This window comes from Sciurus vulgaris (assembly GCF_902686455.1).
Source record: "Sciurus vulgaris genome assembly, chromosome: 5".
Lineage (NCBI taxonomy): Eukaryota > Metazoa > Chordata > Mammalia > Rodentia > Sciuridae > Sciurus > Sciurus vulgaris.
This window is the reverse complement of record NC_136465.1, coordinates 131,574,579-131,595,348: the sequence shown is the minus strand read 5'-3', so window position 1 is coordinate 131,595,348 and position 20,770 is coordinate 131,574,579. Positions and strand designations below refer to the sequence as shown.

Genomic DNA, 20,770 nt, shown 5'->3' with positions numbered 1-20,770 from the left:
ATGCCCAACCCTTGTTTTATTTTGAGTCAAGTTCTCGTCGAGTTACCTTGGCTGGTCTACACATTGTGATCCTCCTGCCTTGGTCTCCCAAGTAGCTGGGATGATGAGCCACCCTGCCTATTTGGAAATGTATTTTAATGGGCAGATCCCAAATGGGAATGAGAAGAGTCACAATGAGAAACTAAGATGCCTTGCACAATATTAAAAAGGGCTATTTTTATTGTGGGCAAATCACATATCTGGATATATATATAATATATATATATAGTTTATTATGTCTTGCAGGTGGCAGGCAAGCTTAAACTTGTAAGTGATGGGGAAATCAGTGTCCCCTCCTGTTAATACTTTGGAGGATGAGTACAGCATGATGCATTTGGATGGGGACCAGGAGGCAGACCCTGTAATCTCATGGAGCGGAGGCTAGAGACAGTCTATAATGAGACCCTTGGGAATTTGTCTTTTCTCTATTGCATCATCCAGTCCTTCCTCCTTTCCTACTTTCCCTCCTTGGTACCTGTACTATACCCAGAAATTAAACACTCAGCTTCTTGAACCAGGCCACATGGGTTTGAATTTCAATTCTTATTATATACTAGTTTGGTAATGGATTTCAGAGACTGATCAATTAGCTGAATTTACCAGCTTACCAAAAAACATGTCTCTTAGCTTTTTATAAATTGTACAGCAATTTGTATTAGATAGATTAAGGGATAAGGAGGTGGTGAGATATTGGGATGCCATGTTTCCATAATAGACTCTTCCCTTTTGTCTCTGCTCCTCTGAACTCTCCTCTTCCTTCCTCACAACTCTTTTCTGTCGCCTTCATTCTCCTCTCTCCCCCTTCACTGAGATGACATTGGCCAGCTTCCAGTTACATCACCTCTCTGTGCCTCTATTTCCTGTTGTGTGAAATGGAGATAATAATAGTACCTATGTCACATAACTGTCACCAAGACAGAATTGCTTAGAACAGTGCTTGGCCTACAATAAACTCTCGGTTTAGGTTAGTTATTTTTCCAATAAGCTTTGCTAATAAGCATTGTGGCCTACTATGGATGTGCTTGACATTTTAAGGAAAATACTATACCATATTATTTGATGGGTAAAGACGATTGTGAACAAGGAGTCATTACCTGGAGTGGAATATCTGACTGAAGTGGCACAATCATGACCAGAACAGAGTTATGGGACTTGTCAACATTTTTCAAAAACACTCAGAATATCAGGGCAGGAAAACCAGGTAAAGAATTTGAAGTCCACAGTTACACTGAGTCAGGGTACATCAACTCTACATAGTGATGAAAAGGTTGGAAAACTTGACAAAATCCAGATATCACACACAATTCCGACAGTTGGTGAAGTCTGGCACTGGGAACAGGTCTCTTGAGTCTTAGCAATTAAGGCCAAGGTCATTTTCAAGGTAAATTAATGAGATGTTTGTAAAAGTAGTAATGTGAAGCACCAACACAATTCAAAATTGCAATTTCTATGAAAAGAATTTACCAGTATTCAAGCAATACATTGCTCTAGATTATGTAGTCACTTGTTGATGCTGTTTGTGTTGTGCTAGCTTCCAATTCCAGTGGTTCTTTTTTTTTTTTGCTTTATTTTATTTATTTTTTTTATTTTATTGTAAACAAATGGGATACATGTTGCTTCTCTGTTTGTACATGGCGTAAAGGCATACCATTTGTGTAATCATAAATTTACATAGAGTAATGTTGTTTGATTCATTGTTATTTTTTCCCTTCCCCCCACCCCTCCCACCCCTCTTTTCCCTTTATACAGTGCTTCCTTCCTCCATTCTTGCCCCCCTCCCTAACCCTAACTCTAACCCTAACACTAACCCTTCCCTCCCCCCATTATGTGTCATCATCCACTTATTAGCGATATCATTCGTCCTTTGGCTTTTTGAGATTGGCTTTTCTCACTTAGCCAATTCCAGTGGTTCTTACTGGGCTGGTCCTGCTCTGGTGGTAGTGAGTGGAGAAGAAATTTTCAGAAACACGTGGAACCCTTGTAGGCTATCAAAATGACTGAAAATCACTATTATAATTTGTAGGGAAGGAGACCAGGGAACCCAAATATCCTACAGTGCACCAAGAAATCCCTTATAACAAAGATTTATTTCACATCCTATGTGAATTTTTCAGGTTCCACACAGGTTTTATTCACATAGCTGAACAATCTATTCATAATAAGTCTAGAACCTAAATCTGTCTCTCTTGCACTTGTGTTTGCTCACACACACACACACACACACACACTCACATTCACACAACATACACTTTTAAAAATATATATATATATATTAGATGTTGATATACATTTATTTTATTCATTTATCTATATGTGGTGCTGAGAATCAAACCCGGTGCCTCACACGTGCTAGGCAAGTGCTCTACCACTGAGCCAGTCCCACAACATAGACTTTTTATAAAGATTTTAGTATACAAGTAAATTTTTACATGTAAAATTTTTTAAGATAAATACAGATTGAAGATAAACTATATTCTATTGTTGAAGAACTTCACTGAAAGTTATTCAAACATTTGGGGAAACTCACATCACTGAAAGCAAAACTGCCTATGATATTTGCATCACCAATATATATGCCTTTGTAGTCTGCATTTGGCTGTGATTCCAAGTTTAAATGTGAATATCCAACCAACCAATTGTGTTCCACTGTAAATCCTTGAGTACAACTGTCACTGCTTTTCTCTTTTTAAATGTGTATTTTTTTTTTTTTTTTTTTTTTTCAGTGCTGGGATTGAACTCAGGACCTTGATACTTGCAAGGCAAGCACTCTACCAACTGAGCTATCTCCCCAGCCCTAAATATGTGTATATTTTTTAAAGTTGTTGATGGACCTTTATTTAGTTTATTTATATGTGGTGCTGAGAATCAAACCCAGTGCCTCACACATGCTAGGCAAGTGCTCTACCACTGAGCCACAACCCAAGTTCCCACTATTTTTCTTCTTATTTTTTTTCTTGGTACAAAGAATTGAACCTAGGGGTGCTTAATCACTGAGCTACATCCCAACCCTTTTTTTTGCGGGGTGGGAGTGGGGGACAGTGTCTCACTAAATTGCCCAGACTGACCTTGAAATTTCCAGTCCTCCTTCAGCCTGCCCAGTAGCTGGGATTACAGCTACTTGTAAATAACCATGCCTAGTTATTTATCCGTTCTTTATAAGGCATTGCATTATTTTTGGGGATTATGTATAATAGACTAACTCATCAGTAGTTTTCACTTAAAGAGAGTAATGATGATTTACAAAATACTTATTATAAAAGAGAAATTGTTGGGCTGGGGATGTAGCTCAGCTGGTAGAGTGCTTGCCTCACAAGCACAAGGCCCTCGGTTCAATCCCCTGCACGGCCAAAAGAAAAAAAGGTTGGGTCTACTAGGGTTAAGAGGCATTGAAATTAAATTTTAATACTCCATTCAGGTTAAAAGAGAATTTAAAAAATTACATTATGCCTCTTTCCCAAAGGTTCCTAGTAAAAACCATTCATCAGGTATTTACTGTTTTGTTTGCACAGTCCTGTGACAGGAGATATTTTCATAGCTTTTTGGTCATAAGTATTTCCTGACTCCATCCTTGGGGTACAGTGTCTTCTACAAATCTGTAACTACTACCTAGATGGCTCCTCAGTTCCAGACTTAGATGTCATGCAAGCCCTCTAGTTCTCCAGGATTTCTAGGTTAGCACTTCTCAAACGTCTATGGTGAATGACTGTTTTTTAAAAAAAAATTCTAAACCATCTCAGACCAATACTTTTGGAATATAGCCTATCTTTGTACATTGGGCCTGGCTAGTTGGAGTAAATCTTTTATACAATTGTGGAAACTGTCATAAGAAAAGAGGGAACTCTTAGGAATTGTCATACACCTTCAAAAATTGTCTTTGGAGAACCTGATCAATAAATGGGCTAAGGAACTGGGCAGACACTTCAGAGAGATATACAGGTGATCAACAAATACATGAAAAAGTGCTCATCATCTCTAGTAATTAGAGCAATGCAAATTAAAACCACCCTAAGATTTCATCTAACTCCAATTAGAATGGCTATTATCAAGAACACAAGCAATAATAAGTGTTGGCGTGGATGCGGGGGAAAAGGCACACTCATACATTGCTGGTGGAGTTGCAAATTGGTGCAGTCACTCTGGAAAGCAGTATGGAGAGTCCTCAGAAAACTTGGAATGGAACCACCATTTGACCCAGCTATCCCACTCCTCAGTTTATACCCAAAGGACTTAAAATCAGCATACTACAGTGACGCAGCCACATCAATGTTTATAGCAGCTCAAATCACAATAGCTAGATTGTGGAACCAACCAAGATGCCCTTCAATTGGCGAATGGATACAGAAACTGTAGTATATATACACAACAGAATATTGCTCAACCATAAAGAAGAACAAAATTATGGCATTTGCTGGTAAATAGATGAAGATGGAAAACATGATGCTAAGTGAAATAGGCCAAGCCTAAAAAACCAAAGGCCAAATGTTTTCTCTGTTAAGTGAATGACGATATATAACAAGGGGCCGGTGGCAGAGGGAAGAGAAGAATGAAGAAACTTTGGATGGTGTAGAGGAAAATGGAGTGGGGGATGGAAAGATAGTAGAATGAGACAGTATTATCCTATATATATGTATGATTACATGAATGGTTGTGAATCTACATTGTATACAACCATAGAAATGAAAAGTTGTACCCCATTTGTGTACAATGAATCAAAATGCAGTCTGTAAAAATTTTAAAAATTTTAATAAAAAAATGTCAAAATATCATCTTTGGAAAGATCACTTATCTTTGTTACTGGGGAAATTACTACTGGTAGAAAATCTGAAATCAGTTGGGTCTTGCAGGGCATACCTGTAATCACAGCTCCTTGGAAGACAAAGGCAGGAGGATCACAAGTTCCTCCTGGGAACTTATGAAGACCCGGTATCAAAATGAATTTTTTTTTTTTTTTTTTTCTTTTTTTAAAGGGGACTGGGGATGTAGCTCATGCTGGAGAACTTGCCTAGCATGTTTGGGGCCCTGAGTTCAATCCCAGTACTTCAAAAAACATATAAATATATTAACAAAAACCAGAAACCATCTATCCGACCACTAGACATATATCTCCATGTGGGTAACCCACCACTTTCTCTCCAAATCTATAGCACCAAGTACATTTTTAATCTCAGTGAACTGGAGCCATGGACAATCCAGTCATTTAAGCTAAAGAGCTGGGTGAGGGTGGAGTCATCCTTGCCCTCTCCATTCCCGTTTCTCTCATTCCTGAATCTCTGTATTGTTCCAATTTTTGTGTATGTGCTGCCGAAGCCAGCAAATATTGATTCTTTTCCTCGAGGCACTGTTACATTGGTAGCTCTGAATAACCTTTTTTGATATTCACAATGTTGCATAATCCTGCCCATGAATCTGGGTAGAATTCATAATTTAATAGAATGCAGAACTGATATTGTGCCAATTCTGAGTTTAGGCCTCAAGAAAGCCTAGCAAGGCTTGAGGGTACAGATCAGTAGTAGAGCGCTTACCAAGCATGTGCAAAGCCCTGGGTTTGATCCTCGGCATTAAAAAAATATAATAAAAAAAAGATTTAGCAACTTCCACTTTTATTTCTTGGAAACTCTAAACTGCCATGTAAGAAAGACCCCAAGTCTACATGGAAGAAAACCAAGGAACCCAACTAACAGCTAGAACTGAAGTTCTGACAGGACCCAGTTGAGCAGCTGTTTCAGCCAGTTCCCAGCTATTGGAACCTCCTAGCAGAGGCACAGGTGAGTGAAGGCCAGCCTTCCAGACATCAAGTGGAACAGATGCCATCTCTGCTGTGTCCTGCTTACCCTGATCTGTGGCAACACAACAAATATGTGATTGCTGTTTGAAGCTACCAAATTTTAGGGTTATTTGCTGCACAATAATCAAAACACTCAATTAATGATGCCTTTGAATAGGCATTTATCAGGTCTTAGCTCCCATTTCTGAAAAAGAAAAAAAAAAAAAAAAAAAACTCCTATCCAGTCTCCCTGGTTTACTAAAATGTCATGCCTTTCAATGTACCTTCCACACCGATGTCTGAATAATTTTTCTAAACTGTTATTTCTCCATTGTTTAAAATTCTTCCCATTCTTATCTCGTTTGAACAAAAACTCCTCAGCATTTTGCATCTGTGTGCTCTCTTCATTTCTCCCTTCTCAATCCTGCCTTTGCACTTGAGTTCATCAAACAGAACCTCTTGCTACATGGACCATTATGTTATTTTCCCAAACTAGCCCCATTCTAGGGGTAGAGAGACATTAACACATTTTAAGGCTTGAGGGGCAGGCATTGCCCTCATGAGAAGGGTCGTTATAGTTTAGATGTAGTGTCCCCCCAAAACGTACATGAGGCAATGCAAGGTTTGGAGGAGAAATGATTAAGTCATAACTTTAATCAGAGAAATAATCCCTCACGTGATTATCTGAGTGGTATCTGGATTCAGGTGGGGTGTGACTGGAGGAAGTGGTTCATTGGGGCGTGGCTATGGGGTATGTATTTTGTATCTGGAGAGTAGAGTCTCTGCTTCCTGATCATCATGTGAGCTGCTTCCCTCTGCCACACTCTTCCGCCACATTGTTCTGCCTCACCTGGAGCCCCTAGGAATAGAGCCGGCCTTCTATGGATTAAGACCTCTGAAACCCTGAGCCTCTAAATAAACTTTTCCTCCTCTACGGTTGTTCTGGTGTCCTTTAGTCACAGGGGCAGCAAAGCTGATTTAAAGGGTGATCTAACTATAAATTCTTTTAAGGATAAAGACTGTTAACTAGCGTAAGACCTGGTTCACACTCATTAAGGATGTGTGAATAGCAACTATCCTCAGAAGAGCTTCAAAAGTAAAATACATAAACAATCCAAACAAGTTTTTTTGTTTTTGTTTTTTTGGTACTGGGGATTGAACCCAGGGGGGTGCTTAACCACAAAGCCACATCCCCAGCCCTTTTTAACATTTTATTAGAGACAAGGTCTTAATGAATTGGTTAGGGCCTTGATAATTTGCTGAGGCTGGCTTCCTCCTGCCTCAGCCTCCCAGGTTGCTGGGATCACAGGCAAGTGCCAACGTGCCCAGCCAAACAAGTTTTTTTAAATTCTGAGAATGTTCTGAGGTTTTCCAAGATGCAATCTTTGCTACCATATTGTATTTAAGTATTCCCTAGTGTGTGGCACAAAGTGTAAGCACCCAATCATCTGTGGGCCTGTCTACCCACTACCTCATATAAATGACCTGCATCTCAGAGCCATACTCAACTAGGCTTTGTAATCTCATTTAATAGCTAAAATCAGGTTTAGAATCCCAGACTGGAGAATCACTAGTTTGGCCATAAAATGCAGATAAAATTGTGAGAAAGTCTATCAAATAAACACATGATCTTTAACACAGCATATGTTCACTTTGAAAACGAAGGTAGTGATATGAGACCAGGAAATAAAACCTTTATCATAGAGTTTCAAGGAATGCATGAAATATAAATACAATAGAACTTTAAATAGGTATCCAACCAAACTTTTATTGGGTTTTATTGCAATCTACTTTTGGCAAGAAGGGGAAAGTGACCATAAGAACTCTGATCAGATTTTATTCAACAAAGCAGTTTTCATGAATGCTTAAGATCAGTGTATAGTCAGCTCAGCTTCCAGTATCAACTTGAGTACCTCAATGTGGATATTTAGGCCAGAATGACAACAGTAAGGCATTGCAAGATGCTACATCATCTAAGATTAAACCACATTTTACATATTATAATGTTTAGGACAGTAAAGTATTCTAATACTCTACAATAAATAAGGATTTTAAAAATGTGTTGCTTAGCCCTTGTTGTACAAAATTCAATTATTAGCTTATTCTTTAAGTACTCCAGTTAATAAAGGTTTGATTGTACTTCAAGAATCTGACTTTTCCAAAGATAAAAAAAATCAGTTATTTGTTATGACAAAAATTAAGCTTAAAAGCACATTCACACTTGTCCCTAAAAGCATGTTTACATCATATATAACTTCTCATGTCTGATAACATGGCTTATATGGCAAAAAGTTATATGCAAAGGACAACTAGAGGGCAATCTCCCATCCCCACTTCCTTCAAAAAGCCACACTCGGCCTCAGTGTAAAAGTTATATTTTATTGCCATGCTACAAAATGTATGAAGTTGGCACTGACAGGGAGAAATAGAGAACAAAGGGTGGGAAGGGATAGAGGGCAAATGATGTTGTTACATATACAACAAAGTTTTATTTAAATTAACAGTGGTTAAGTTTTGCCAAGATTAAAAATGCAAACCAAAATTTAAAATGCTGATATGAAACAGCATTAAAATACGACTTATGCATAGTACAGAATCACTTATGTCTTTCATTAGAGAAATATGGAATGTTTTTAAAAGAAATTATGGGGGTAAAATTCATATTTCATATACAATTTGGCAATGGTAGTCCCACTGTTAAACAATTTTTATAAAAGAAAAATCAAAAATCTAATAAGCTACCTTTATACAAAGTTGCTATATTTATGCCTTTATGTAGGAAGAAAACATTTATAATGCAAATTAGGACATATAATCTTACAATACTATACAATGCAAATAAAAACATAACACAGTTTGTCCTTTATAAAATGTATATTTTGCATTTACTAATGCAAATGTGGCACACTGGTGACTACTGTACTATTGATACCAGTCTGTTTCCATGCTATAGTGTCCAATTGTCATAAAATTGCAACTACAATGATGCTACAAAAGAACCATTATACCCCCCCAAATGAGGAAGTAGGGATGGGGAACAGAGATGTAAAGAACAGGAAAAAGATAGATAGGGTGCTGGTTTGGACAGAGTATACTGTGGTATGTCATCAAATATCTGTTAAATTTTCAAGCCAAAAACATTTTCTATACATTCTGTAATTTCGTACCAATGCCTTTATTCAAATTTGGCAAACATCAAGGAAAAGGTAATTAGTACCATATACCTCACATATCAGAAATATGAATGAGATGCCAATATATCAGTTACTTCTGAATGATGCCTCTGATGGTATGTCTATTTCACAAATATATGTATTTATACACACACACTACACATTGCACAAAAACACTTGGGCATTACGGGTCAGGAACAGCACAGGGGGAAACTGGGAAGTACTTTTCAGTTTGTTAGAACCTTTACCTTGAGGCAAATACCTGATGGCACATAGTTGTGAAATTATGAAAACATAAGGCCCCTGTCCCATTTTTAATAGAACATTATTGAGGTACATTTTTCTATTCTGTGCCACAGAGTTTGGGAAGTGGGTGGGGAGATAAACATCAGTTTAACTTACTCTAATAACATTGAACTGGGGGGTGGTTGTCAACATTAATCTATAAAAACGAAAACTGCTTGGCAAATATTTTTAAGTCCCAAATGCAATCTATTCTGGAGTATACTGGGAAGTGAAAAGCTTTTTACTGAGTCTTCAAGAGTAAAGTGCGTATCTCATCACTCCACAGCAGCAGTCAATAAAAGGAACTCTTTGCCAATCTTTCTGGAGAGGGTGAAGGCACCATATTTTCATTTTTAAAAGGAAAATGAAACAAATAAATCACTAAGAAAAGCACAGGTAATATTTCCATATCAGTTTCCACCCCTGGTCTGGGATAAATATTGTTATGATCAATATGAATAAAAGAGGGTTCTACTTGGGAAAACCAAATGAACAATGGTTATATTTCTGAAACCAAAAAGTAGGATCACATGGTCTATGAACAAAACCAAATATCTAAAACTAGGTTCATCTCAGAAAATCAGAGACATATGGCCACATTTACATGCCAATAAAATATTGCAATCTAAAATGCACCTGGTAATAGGTACACTCTTCCAGGACAGGGCCTACTACCCGTTACTAGACTACCGTGAAGGACAAGTAGTATTCTAACTTACTTTTCATTAAATAGGAATACAGGTGACTTCCAGAATACATCCAGAATTAACACCAGTTGTATATCGCTTCCTAATATTCTTATAGTACCTTAAAATCAACTTCTTAGCAGACAAATTGGTCCCATTTTCATTTTTAAAGCACACAGTATTTAAAGCATAAAATTGTACTGATTATATTAGTTACCTAAAAAAAAAATATAAAACTAATTTGAATCTGGAGGGAAAAGTGAAAAAGATGAGAAAAAGAAAGAATAAAGTATCCAACCTCCAAAATGAATAAACAGATCAGCCCTTTCATTTGGAGATTTATATCCTGTGTTTGCTTGTTTCAAAGAAAACCATGTGCATTGGTTCCATTGTAATTCTTCTTCCACATTACAAAAACCATTACATAAATTTGGCACAATTAGCAATCTACTCAGAAGAAAGGATAAAAGGAACAACATATTAATTATCGAAACTGTAATCAGAGAAACTGCACATCTATACCACTGCTCTTTTTAAGAGAACAGTGATCATTTTAGTAAGCACCAAGTACACAGGGGAGAAAAAGGAAAGACAAAATTCTGCTATGCTAATAAAACAATGGCACTGAAAATGACAAAGACACCTGTAGTATTTTTTTTATAATGGTCCCACTCTATTGTTCTGCTAATCCATTCATTCTTCTATCACTAGCTTGTTTATTGGATAAATTGGATGTTACCTAACTGAAATGTTTTCATATTAAATTAACCTTAGTTACATCTGGTGGATCCAGATCACAACCTCAAACTTCCTCATATTTAGAGAAAAACAGTAAAATATTTTGCAAGGTTACCTAACCTTCTTTCTACTCTATCTTCTCTTATATTTTCTAGTGTTTGGAATATGGAACATTGATTTTCCAAGAGTTTGACATCTGAACTCTCCTCGGTATATATAAACTTCAGTTCACTTTAAACTCTAAATTATGACACAATCTCATTACTACAAGACTTCATCTGTACCTGCTATGCTGGCAACAATATTAACATTCCACTGAAATCAAGGGATAATCATAGATTTGGCTACAAATGAAAGGACAGCAGAGCCACGGAACAGCAGAGTGGGCAAGAGTACAACTGCAGCAGTGTAGCTGACGGAATCCCGGCTAAAGTGCTGAGGAGGGTGCCCACAAAGAAAACAGTACCTTTAGGGAATTTTGCATGTTGAAAGAATTTTTCTTTTCTTTTTTTCTTTTCAGCTGCTAAAGATACCACATATGGACAGAAGTGAAATTTAAAATTGAGAGAATGTTTCTTCAACTTGAAAAGTAAATAGCATATAAATAAATACTGGTCAAGGGCAACCCTGTTATAGAATAACAGTAAGTTCCAAATGAACCTTCAAAACCATAATCGGACGAAATGCAAACTAAATAACAATGAACACATAATCCAATTTCAAAACTATATACAAACCCACACATTTTAAATTTAAAAAAAAAAAAAAAAAACAAAAACATTAAGCAACAAAATATGACATCCCAAACACCAAAGGAAGAAACTGAAGTTAAATGGGAACCTAATGACACAAATGCCTCCAGAAAACAATGTGTCATCAATAACGTACAGAAGAGAAACTTCAACAGATCTTGGTTCAGATTCTCAAAAATGTTTTTGGGTAAAGTGACCTGAGACTGATTCTTAAGCCTACTGTAATTCTGAGTAAGATATCTGGACATGCCCTTCAAATGACATCATGAGATGAGTAAACAGAAAATCTTATCTCCTGCCTGCCTTTCAGCACACCAACAGCAAACTACATTCATGACACAGACTCTTTCTAGTAACATTGAAGGCAAAGGAGCTGACTGCTATCAAAGGAGGTGTGGTATTTCTGTTTCCTTTATATACGTTTTGGCTCAAGTCAAAAAGCCTTTAATTAATGAAATAAAGGATTCCTCATGTTAACATGCTGGAGGCCACACACTGTGAACAGTGAATCTGCAAATATCACTTTCAAAGCCTAGAGTTATCTGTTAGCAATGCACATTATCAAGAGGCTTTATAAAAATTTTTAAATGCCAACCATGACATAGACGTGAAAGATACACTTAAGTCCAGAATGTTGAATAAAAATCAACCAGCATGTAATTCATTTCAACTCTCATTTTAAATAGGCACTGTGAAAATGGGAATGCTGCTATACAATAATGAGTAGTATATAATGAAATTAGTGTTCTTAAGGAGTACCTGCTCTACATTAATTCCCTTTAGTAAGATGCGCATGAAATATTCGGAAAAATTTTTTATCAGTCTATAAAAGGAGTTAGTGTAGAAATGAAAATGAAGCACTTGCATCTTCATTTTTAAAAACTTCACAAAGGTGCAAACAACATAATGCTTTCCAGGCTCACATGGGCAGATCAGTACTATTATGTCTAGTTTTCCTAGATGTACCATCATCTCGTGGCAGTGCTTTCTGCAAATTTGACATAGCAGCAGTTCTCTCGATGTCTATCACAGCATACAACTCTGTGCGCCTGGTAGGGGTTTGTGGAAGGGGAGTGGTAGGCGTTTTTGGAGTCTGAGGGTTGTCAGAGTCACTGCCACCTTCCAAGTCAACCTGTATGTAATTGAGCTGCCTGTGTTCTAAACTTGGGCGTCTGATATCAAAGTTAAAGACTGTTGGTGTACAGTCCCGACGCCTTGAATATTCTATTTTGTGAGCACTTGCTGGCACTGTTACGTTCTCCGTATTTACATAGTTATGCATTGGATCTAGATTATTATGGTAGCCATTGAGAGATGGAGTCTTTGGTCCTAAATTGTCATCTTCATCCCTACTTAGCTTGCGGGCTTCCCAAACTGGAGGCAAAGATGGTAAATTTTCATAGTTTAATAATGCAGTTCTTCTCTGAGCTGAGTTGTTGATATTCTGGGTATCTGAGGTACTGGTAGATGTCAGACGACCTCTCCTGACCCCTGAGGCACTAGGGATAGATAGCCCATTTATATTTTCATATACCAGTTTGTTAACAGAGGGTGCATCTCTTCGTTCATCACTGTCATAGCCAGTGTCCCATTCTGTGTTATTTGCACCACTTGCACTAACTTGATCTCTTCCAAGTTGCTCCAGTTTCTCTTTTTCCATTAATTGCTTCTGAACAGGGGTTGGTCCTAAAACAAATTTGACTCCTTCAGGTTCCAGAAGAATCTGAGGGTCCCTGTCTTCAATACTACTTGGTTCTTCTTTTGGTGTGTTGCATTCAGTGTTAGAAACTCTTGCCTCCAAGGGACATGCACACTTGTGCGGTTTTTCCGCTCTTCCTGTACACCTGTAGTGTTGACATAGGTATGTATCTAAAATGAAACAAAGTAAATAACATTAAAAAAAAGGAGAGAGAGATAAACATTAAAAGCCTGACCCCATCATTTTACCACTAAGCTACAAGTTCCTTTTATTTTTTATTTTGAGACAAAGTCTTGCTATAAGTTGTCAAGATTGGCCTCAAACTTGTGGTCCTCCTGACTTGGCCTCCCAAGTAGCTGGTATTATAAGCATGTACCACCAGATTAACTCTCCCTCATATGTACTCTCTATTTTTTTTGGTATCAGGTATTGAACCCAGGAGAGCTTAATAACTGCAGAGCCACATCTCCAGTCCTTTTTTATTTTGATACAGGATCTAAGTTGCTTAGGGACTTACTAAATTGCTGAGGCTGGCCTCCAACATGCCATCTTTCTGCTTCAGCTCCCAAGGTGCTGGGATTATAGGTATGCACCACCACACTGTCTCAAAATAAATAAATAAATAAAAAGGGCTGGGGATGTGGCTCATTGGTTAAGTGTCCTGGGTTAAATCCCCGGTACCACCCCCCCCCCCCCCAACAAACAAAACAAACAGTAGGGAGAGCGGGAGAAATGGTAAAAATATCTAAATTATGTTCCTACTTTGGTAAAACAATAACTAGTTTAACATGCAGTGTTATAATTATGGTGAAATATAAAAAAACATTCTATAAGAAATCATGAATAAAATAGGGATTATCACTTTCCTGTTGTTCTATAAATTCTTACCAATGCATTAAAATATGATTCAGGAATAAGAAAAAACAAGTATTGAAAAGGAAAAGATAAATTTATCACTATTTACTGATTATCTGACTGTATAAAGAGAAAAACCCTAAAATGGATAGATATAAATAATAACCACAGTAAGAAATCATCGCTTCTTAAAAAGCTCAATGGCATTTTGGAGAGATGATAAAAAATATTTGAAAGTCTCTATATAAAATTTTAAAGACTTAAGAATGAAATGTGAGACTGGAAAAAATGTAATTAAATAATGTAAAAACCTTGTTACTATATAAAGAACACAAAGAAATTTACTTTAAAAATACTAAAAACCTCTGATTGCTGAAAAAATCATATGAAAGGCTAGTCTAATTAATACATAGAAGATAGTCCCACCAGAGCTTGCATTCCACAATGAAAACAAGAATAGTCAGAAACCTAGCTCCATAGCATCATCAACAAAATCTACCTTTCTATGAGTAGTTCAATGATTATAGACTGCAATATGAAAAGTAGGATAAACTGGGGGAGAGGGGTTAGGGGATTGAATTCAGTGGTGCTTCTACCACTGAGCCATATCCCCAGTCCTTTTTATATTTTAATTGAAATAGGGTCTTACTAAGTTGCTTAGGGACTAATTGCTGAGGCTGGCTTTGAACCTGCGATCCGCTGCCTCAGCTTCCTGAACCCCTGGGATTTACAGGGATGTACCACCGTGTCCAGCCGCATAAATTCTTAATCCCTGGGGTTATTATAATGGAAAACTAACTGTTAGTACATCTTTGTCAATCTACAGATATACCATTCTATGAACCCACAAATTACTACAATGATAAGTTTTCCCCAATATCTGTATATATTTGAGGTTATGACAGCAAATATGTTATTTCCTCAATCACTGTAAAAGTAACTTACAAACTATAAGAGTAAAAAATCTTCAAGAATTAGTACAACACTTAACACACAATCATCATCACTGTCATACAGTGGCACATGCTTACTTGTTCCTCAGCCACAAGCAAAGGATGTGTAGATTCTTCACCAACTGAAGGTAAGCGAGCACTTCCACAGAAGGATGTCTGCTTGAAGGATGAGATGAAGCATCTCCGAAGAGGGATATCGGGGATAATCCATTAGGTAAATTCTGAGCAGCAAACCTGGGGCTGAGTTTGTTTATTGGTTTAAGAAGGCAGGATATGGGGGTAGGACAGAGAGAATAAAAATGAATAAGAATCTAATGTGACATAGGATTAAGAAAGGGGTTTCTTGCAAGACATATAGAAATTAGAGCAAAAACAACATTCCTCCACCCATATTTTAGATAATATGAAAAAATATTTTTAAAACATTTAAAATGCTTATAATTATAGCTAACAATTTTTAAAAATTGTTAACCATCTTTCTGATAAATGAATGGTGACTTCTAGTGCTATAAATATTCATAACCTATAGCTTTTATCTCATACTCCCCATAATCTCATGTTCAAAATACGAGACGGGAAAAATGCTACTTACTCGTAGGTGTTCGAGGTGTTCTGGGGACTTCCAATTCTGTCTGATGATTATTCCTTTCTACAACTGGCTCTTCCACCACATTTATACTATTGTTCTGCATAATCTCTTGCAACATGTTAAATAATTCTTCTGCACGAGCACACTTAAAGGCAAAGATTCCTACAAATAAAGGCAAAAAGGGAAAAATAGCAACCACACCTTAAAAAAAGTTGTTAAGAGCATCTGTCAAATAAGAAAATTGTCAAGAAAGCATTCTATTTGCCAACAACAAAAAGGCCTTGTAAATAAGTTTGATAAATTAATGATATTCCCTTTTTCAAAATATAAACCCAATAGTAGAGTTCTCAGAATACTTTTCACTTGTTTAAAGGAGATGGCCCAAAACAAAGCAGACAAGATATCTATACTCCACTCTGCTTTTAACAGCAGGGGGGAGCCCAACTCACCATTAACAAGGCAATTCTTTACCATTTAACAAGCCCCTTGTTAAGGGTTTTATTTCATTGTCTTGTTTATTATAATTCTGCAAGATAAGTATTACCATTCCCCTTCTATAAAGTTCACGAGAGGACAAGTAACATTCCAAGGCCTTTTAAGTAGTAAGTAGCAAAACAAAACAAAACTGTTTAATTTGACTCCAAAGTTTATATTCTTTTCCCCAGTTAAAACAATACAGATACCAAGTCAATTTAACAGGAAAAGTCATTTACTGGCCTATCCCTTAAAGTTAACAAAAGTCAAAATTTCTGACATAGAAAGTGTGCTTAATAAATGCTTGATAAACAAATTTAAAAACTTTGCTATATTTTTTTCTTAACAATCCACCTATTTGGGAGAATTTTCTTTTCACAGAAAAATAAATATTAACTTCGAAACTGTATATAAAATAACAGAAAAACAATATTTCAAATATTATAATACCTTGTCCAGTTTGACACCTTCGGCCACTTTCAAAAGAAAAGAGATTCGAGTCATAGCCATAGCGTCGCAGGCAGAGGTAGTGCCATTTTACTGAATCACGCTTTCGGGTATATAGAATCAGTTCTGTGTCTGTAAGTTCCATTATGCCAGAACCTAACTCATTCCCATCATCATCCACATTAATGACCTAAAAGATGATAGTCATACAAATATTTCACCAATTCATCAGGAAAATGCACTGTTGCTGATTGTTCAGTTACTTACTTGTTGTTCAATCATCAACTAATATGTGTATAGGGCATAAATGTGTAATAGTTTAATAACCAGTTCACATCTGTTAGGAATTTACACTCCTACTGAAGAAACAAGATACAAAAACACAAAGTTGACACAATAAAACTGTGTTATTAATGACAAATGAATGCAACAGAGACTACTGAAGGTAGCAACTGTCACCAACAGTTATAGGAGAAACCTTTATACAAGAAAAGGAGGGCCTTTAGTTGGACCTGGGGTAAAATTAAATTTAGACAGGAAATCAAATAAGAGGGAATATCTGGTTGTTCAGGAGGTATAGGCCACAAAATAAACATGCAATGCTAAAACAGAACAAAAAAGATACCTTTCAAAGAGACCAAAATAAGACTGGCACAGAGTTCAGGTAAAGAAACATCTTGTACTGCTGAGCTTCAGAAAATGCCCCAAGACTAAGAATAACAGATAACATTTATAGAGAAGTTATTCCCCTGTGACAGGGTAAAGTGCTTTATGTGTATTTTTCTCATTCAATCTTCATAACAATCCTAGACTGCAGGTCTCCATTGTACAAAAATGCAATTTAAGACCTAGTGACAGGCTGGGGATATAGCTCAGTTGGTAAGAGTGCTTGCCTCACAAGCACAAGGCTCTGGGTTCAAACCCCAGCAACACACACACACACACATACACACACACACACACACACACACACACACACACACACACACGTTAAAAAAAAAAAAAAAAAAGACTTAGTGATAAAGTAACTTGCCCAAGGTCAAAACTATAAAGTAAAAGGGGTGTAACCTAAACTAGGCTGGTGTGATCCAGAGGCTATGACTTACAGCAGACTCAAGTCAGATTTCGAAAGATACTTAATAACTGTGGGTGCATTTAGCCTATAGGTAACAAAAGACCACAGGAGTTTCAGCAAACAAGTTAATGAATCATGAAAGAAGATGAATTTGATGGCAACTACAGGATGGGTCACAGAGTGACTGGACAGTAGAGTACAATTAAGAAATCATCTAGGTATGCATGAAAAGAATGACTGGAAAGTGGTGCTACAGTTTGGATCTTAAGTGTCTCCTAAAGACCTATGTTAAGTGTTAAAGGCTTAAGCCCCAGCCAGGGGCATAAGTGGAAGACAATGGAACCTTTCTTAAGAAATAAGGCCCAGTGGGAGATCTTCTGGTTAGTAAGGGTGTACCCTTGAAGAAATACTGAGACTTCTTCTTTTTTGGTCCTTGCCATGAAGTGGGTGGTTCTGCACTTTGCCATGATGTGCTGCTATCTTGTCACAATCCCAAAGCAATGGGGCCAATAGATCATGGATTGAAACCTCCAAAATTGTGAGCCAAAATGAAAACCTTTTCTCTATAAGTTGATTTATCTCAGATATTTGTTACAATAACAGAAAACTAAGAGGTGGAGATGAAACTGAAAGGCACCTATAAAATGACATTTTAAACAAAGTATTACCAGAACTGAATGGCTAACTGAATATAGAAGACCAAAAGAAAAATAAGTAAAAAAGGATTCCTGTTATGGTTAGGATGTTTCTAGTCACCCAAGGATTCATGTGTCAGAGGATTGATCTCCAGTGTGGCAATGTTGAAGTGGTCTTTATGAAATTGGGGCATGCCCTCAGAGGTACTGAGGTAGTTCTTGTGGGACCCCAGTTAGTCCTCAGTGACTCTTTGGTTTCTGGTATTGGAAACTGAACTTCTTGCATGCATTCTCACCATTGCGATTACATCTGTCATGAGGTGGTATAGTCAAGGGGGTCAGAGCCAGGGCTGTGCTGCTTGGATTTTTAGCCTCAAGTCTCAAAAACTGTGAGCTAAATAAACCTCCCTTATAGTTTAGAGATGAGACATCCCCCAAAAGCTCATGTGTGAGACAATGCAGAAAGATCAGAGGCGAAATGACTGGGCCATAACTCTTAACCTAATCAGTACATTGTAGACAGTTGTGTGGCTGGAGGTGGGTCTTGGGGACATGCCTTTGGGGTATATACTTTGTCCCTGCTCGGCAGTGTCTCTCTTTCTGCTTCCTGAAGGCCTGTCCTGGGCTGTTTCCTCCTCCACACCATTCAGCCATGATGTTATCATGCCTCGCCTCAGGCCCACAGCAATGGAGTTGAAACTCAGACCTCTAAAACTGAGAGAGACAAACTTTTCCTCCTCTAAAATTGTTCCTATCAGGTCACAGCAGTAAAAAAGTTGGCTAAAACAACCTCTTTCCTTTATAATTAATCAGCCTAGAGTATTTCATCATATTAATGAAAAATGGACTAAACAATTCCATATTGTCAGTAAGAAAATAATCATTATTTATTCAAACAAGAAAAGGCAAAATGGAAAAAAAAAGGAAATGAGAGTCTTGTGATAAAAATGAAAAGGTAAGCTATATTAAGTAAAAGAAATAAATCCAAGTAGGTGGTGAGATATATAGCTCAACCGATTTTACTGACCTTAAACTTATTCCGATGGTTATCTGGGACCGTGTCTTTATCTGGACAGCTACAACAGCTACCCATGGCTTCTTCAGAAGACCATGTGAGCACTACATGAAAAATAATTTGGAGAAAATTATTTGGCACAGAATATAAAAACCATAAAACAGAAAAGGACTGTGGAAATCATCTAACATAGCCAGGCCCAGCAGTACACACCCATAATCCTAGCTATTCAGGAGGCTGAAGCAGAAGGATTCCAGGTTTAACACAAACCTGAGTAACCTGGCAAGACCCTACCTCAAAATAAAAATTTAAAAAAGGACTGAGGATGTAGCTTATCAGTAGAGCACCTCCCTAGCATGTATGAGACCTTGGGTTCAATCCCCAGTACTGGGGAAAAGAAAAAAATCACCTAACAGCATAATATTTTTAATTATAATTATGAATGCATATTAACTGTATAAATCAATGAGTTTCACTGTCTCATTTCCATACAAAGTATAATATTTTGATGCAGAAAAAAAAATAAGCTCCAACAAGGTTTATGGCTGAAGCTAAATTTCACACAACTAGTTGGTCAGTTTTGTTCAGTGACTTATTGAACAAATTTTGTAAAGCAGATGTGACAGAAATCTCAAATTTCCAGTTTAATTTGCAAAATCTGTCACTTATTTTTAAAATTACCTAAAAAACAAACCAATTTATAATCTGATACTAATACTATTTAAATAATTAATGTACAGTTATTTAAGAGTTCATCACATAATTAATCCTTTATATCTCATCAGGAATTTCATGTCCTTTTAAAGCAATTGCCAAAAGATGCTAGACTTTTAGCTAGGTAGGCTTTTTTTGGGGGGAGGGGGTGACTGGAGATTGAACCTAGGAGTTTTTTACCACTGAGTTACATTCCCCAGCCCTTTTTTTATTTTTGAGACAGGGTCTCAATAAATTGTTGAGGCTGATCTTGGAACTTGTGATTCCCCTGCCTCAGGCTCCTGAGTTGCTTGGATTCAGGCATGTCCCACAATACCCAGTTGCTTTTGACTCTTGTTAGTCATTATAGGATCTCTTATGTACCCTCAAGACACGAAAAGAGTTCAGTGATAATAAGACACAACATCAATTTGGCTAGTTCGTTAGTAAGAGAGAAGACCAACTCAAAATTCAAGCAGTACTGTTACACAGAGAATATTGGCAGAATGAGTAAGTATATTTATAAAATTCTTTCCCACAGAAGATTAGCATTAAGAAGTTATATAGGCAATTTTAAGTGTTCAAGAGCATCCCAAATGAACAAACAAGAAAAATTCAAAGTAACACTTCTAAACAGGAAAGAATCAGAATGAATGTGACGACAGCTGAAAAGGGAGAAGGAAGGAAACACAGGAGCTACAAAACATGAACATAAATCTGACTGAAACATGCTTAAAATTCTTTAGTGGTTCTCTACCACTTCCAGGATAAAATTCAAAATTCTTCAGTATGGCGTAAGGTCCTTCAAAATTTGGTCAACAGGTCCAGTCTTAACTCTCCCTGACATCTGTTTAAGCCCTACCCTTAGTCTAGTCGGACTGAACAAGCTACAGTTTCC

General features: G+C 37.0%; 1 protein-coding gene across 1 annotated transcript; it reads right to left on the bottom strand.

Moving 5' to 3' along the window:
* Positions 1 to 7,541: 7,541 nt before the first annotated feature.
* Positions 7,542 to 19,283, bottom strand: FRS2 (fibroblast growth factor receptor substrate 2). Its single transcript, XM_079142220.1, is given in 7 exon segments — positions 7,542 to 13,243; positions 13,246 to 13,306; positions 15,023 to 15,090; positions 15,093 to 15,184; positions 15,533 to 15,695; positions 16,458 to 16,644; positions 19,192 to 19,283. Coding segments are annotated over 7 exon segments (1,524 nt in total). The 5' UTR covers positions 19,258 to 19,283; the 3' UTR covers positions 7,542 to 12,356.
* Between the last annotated feature and the right edge of the window lie 1,487 nt (positions 19,284 to 20,770).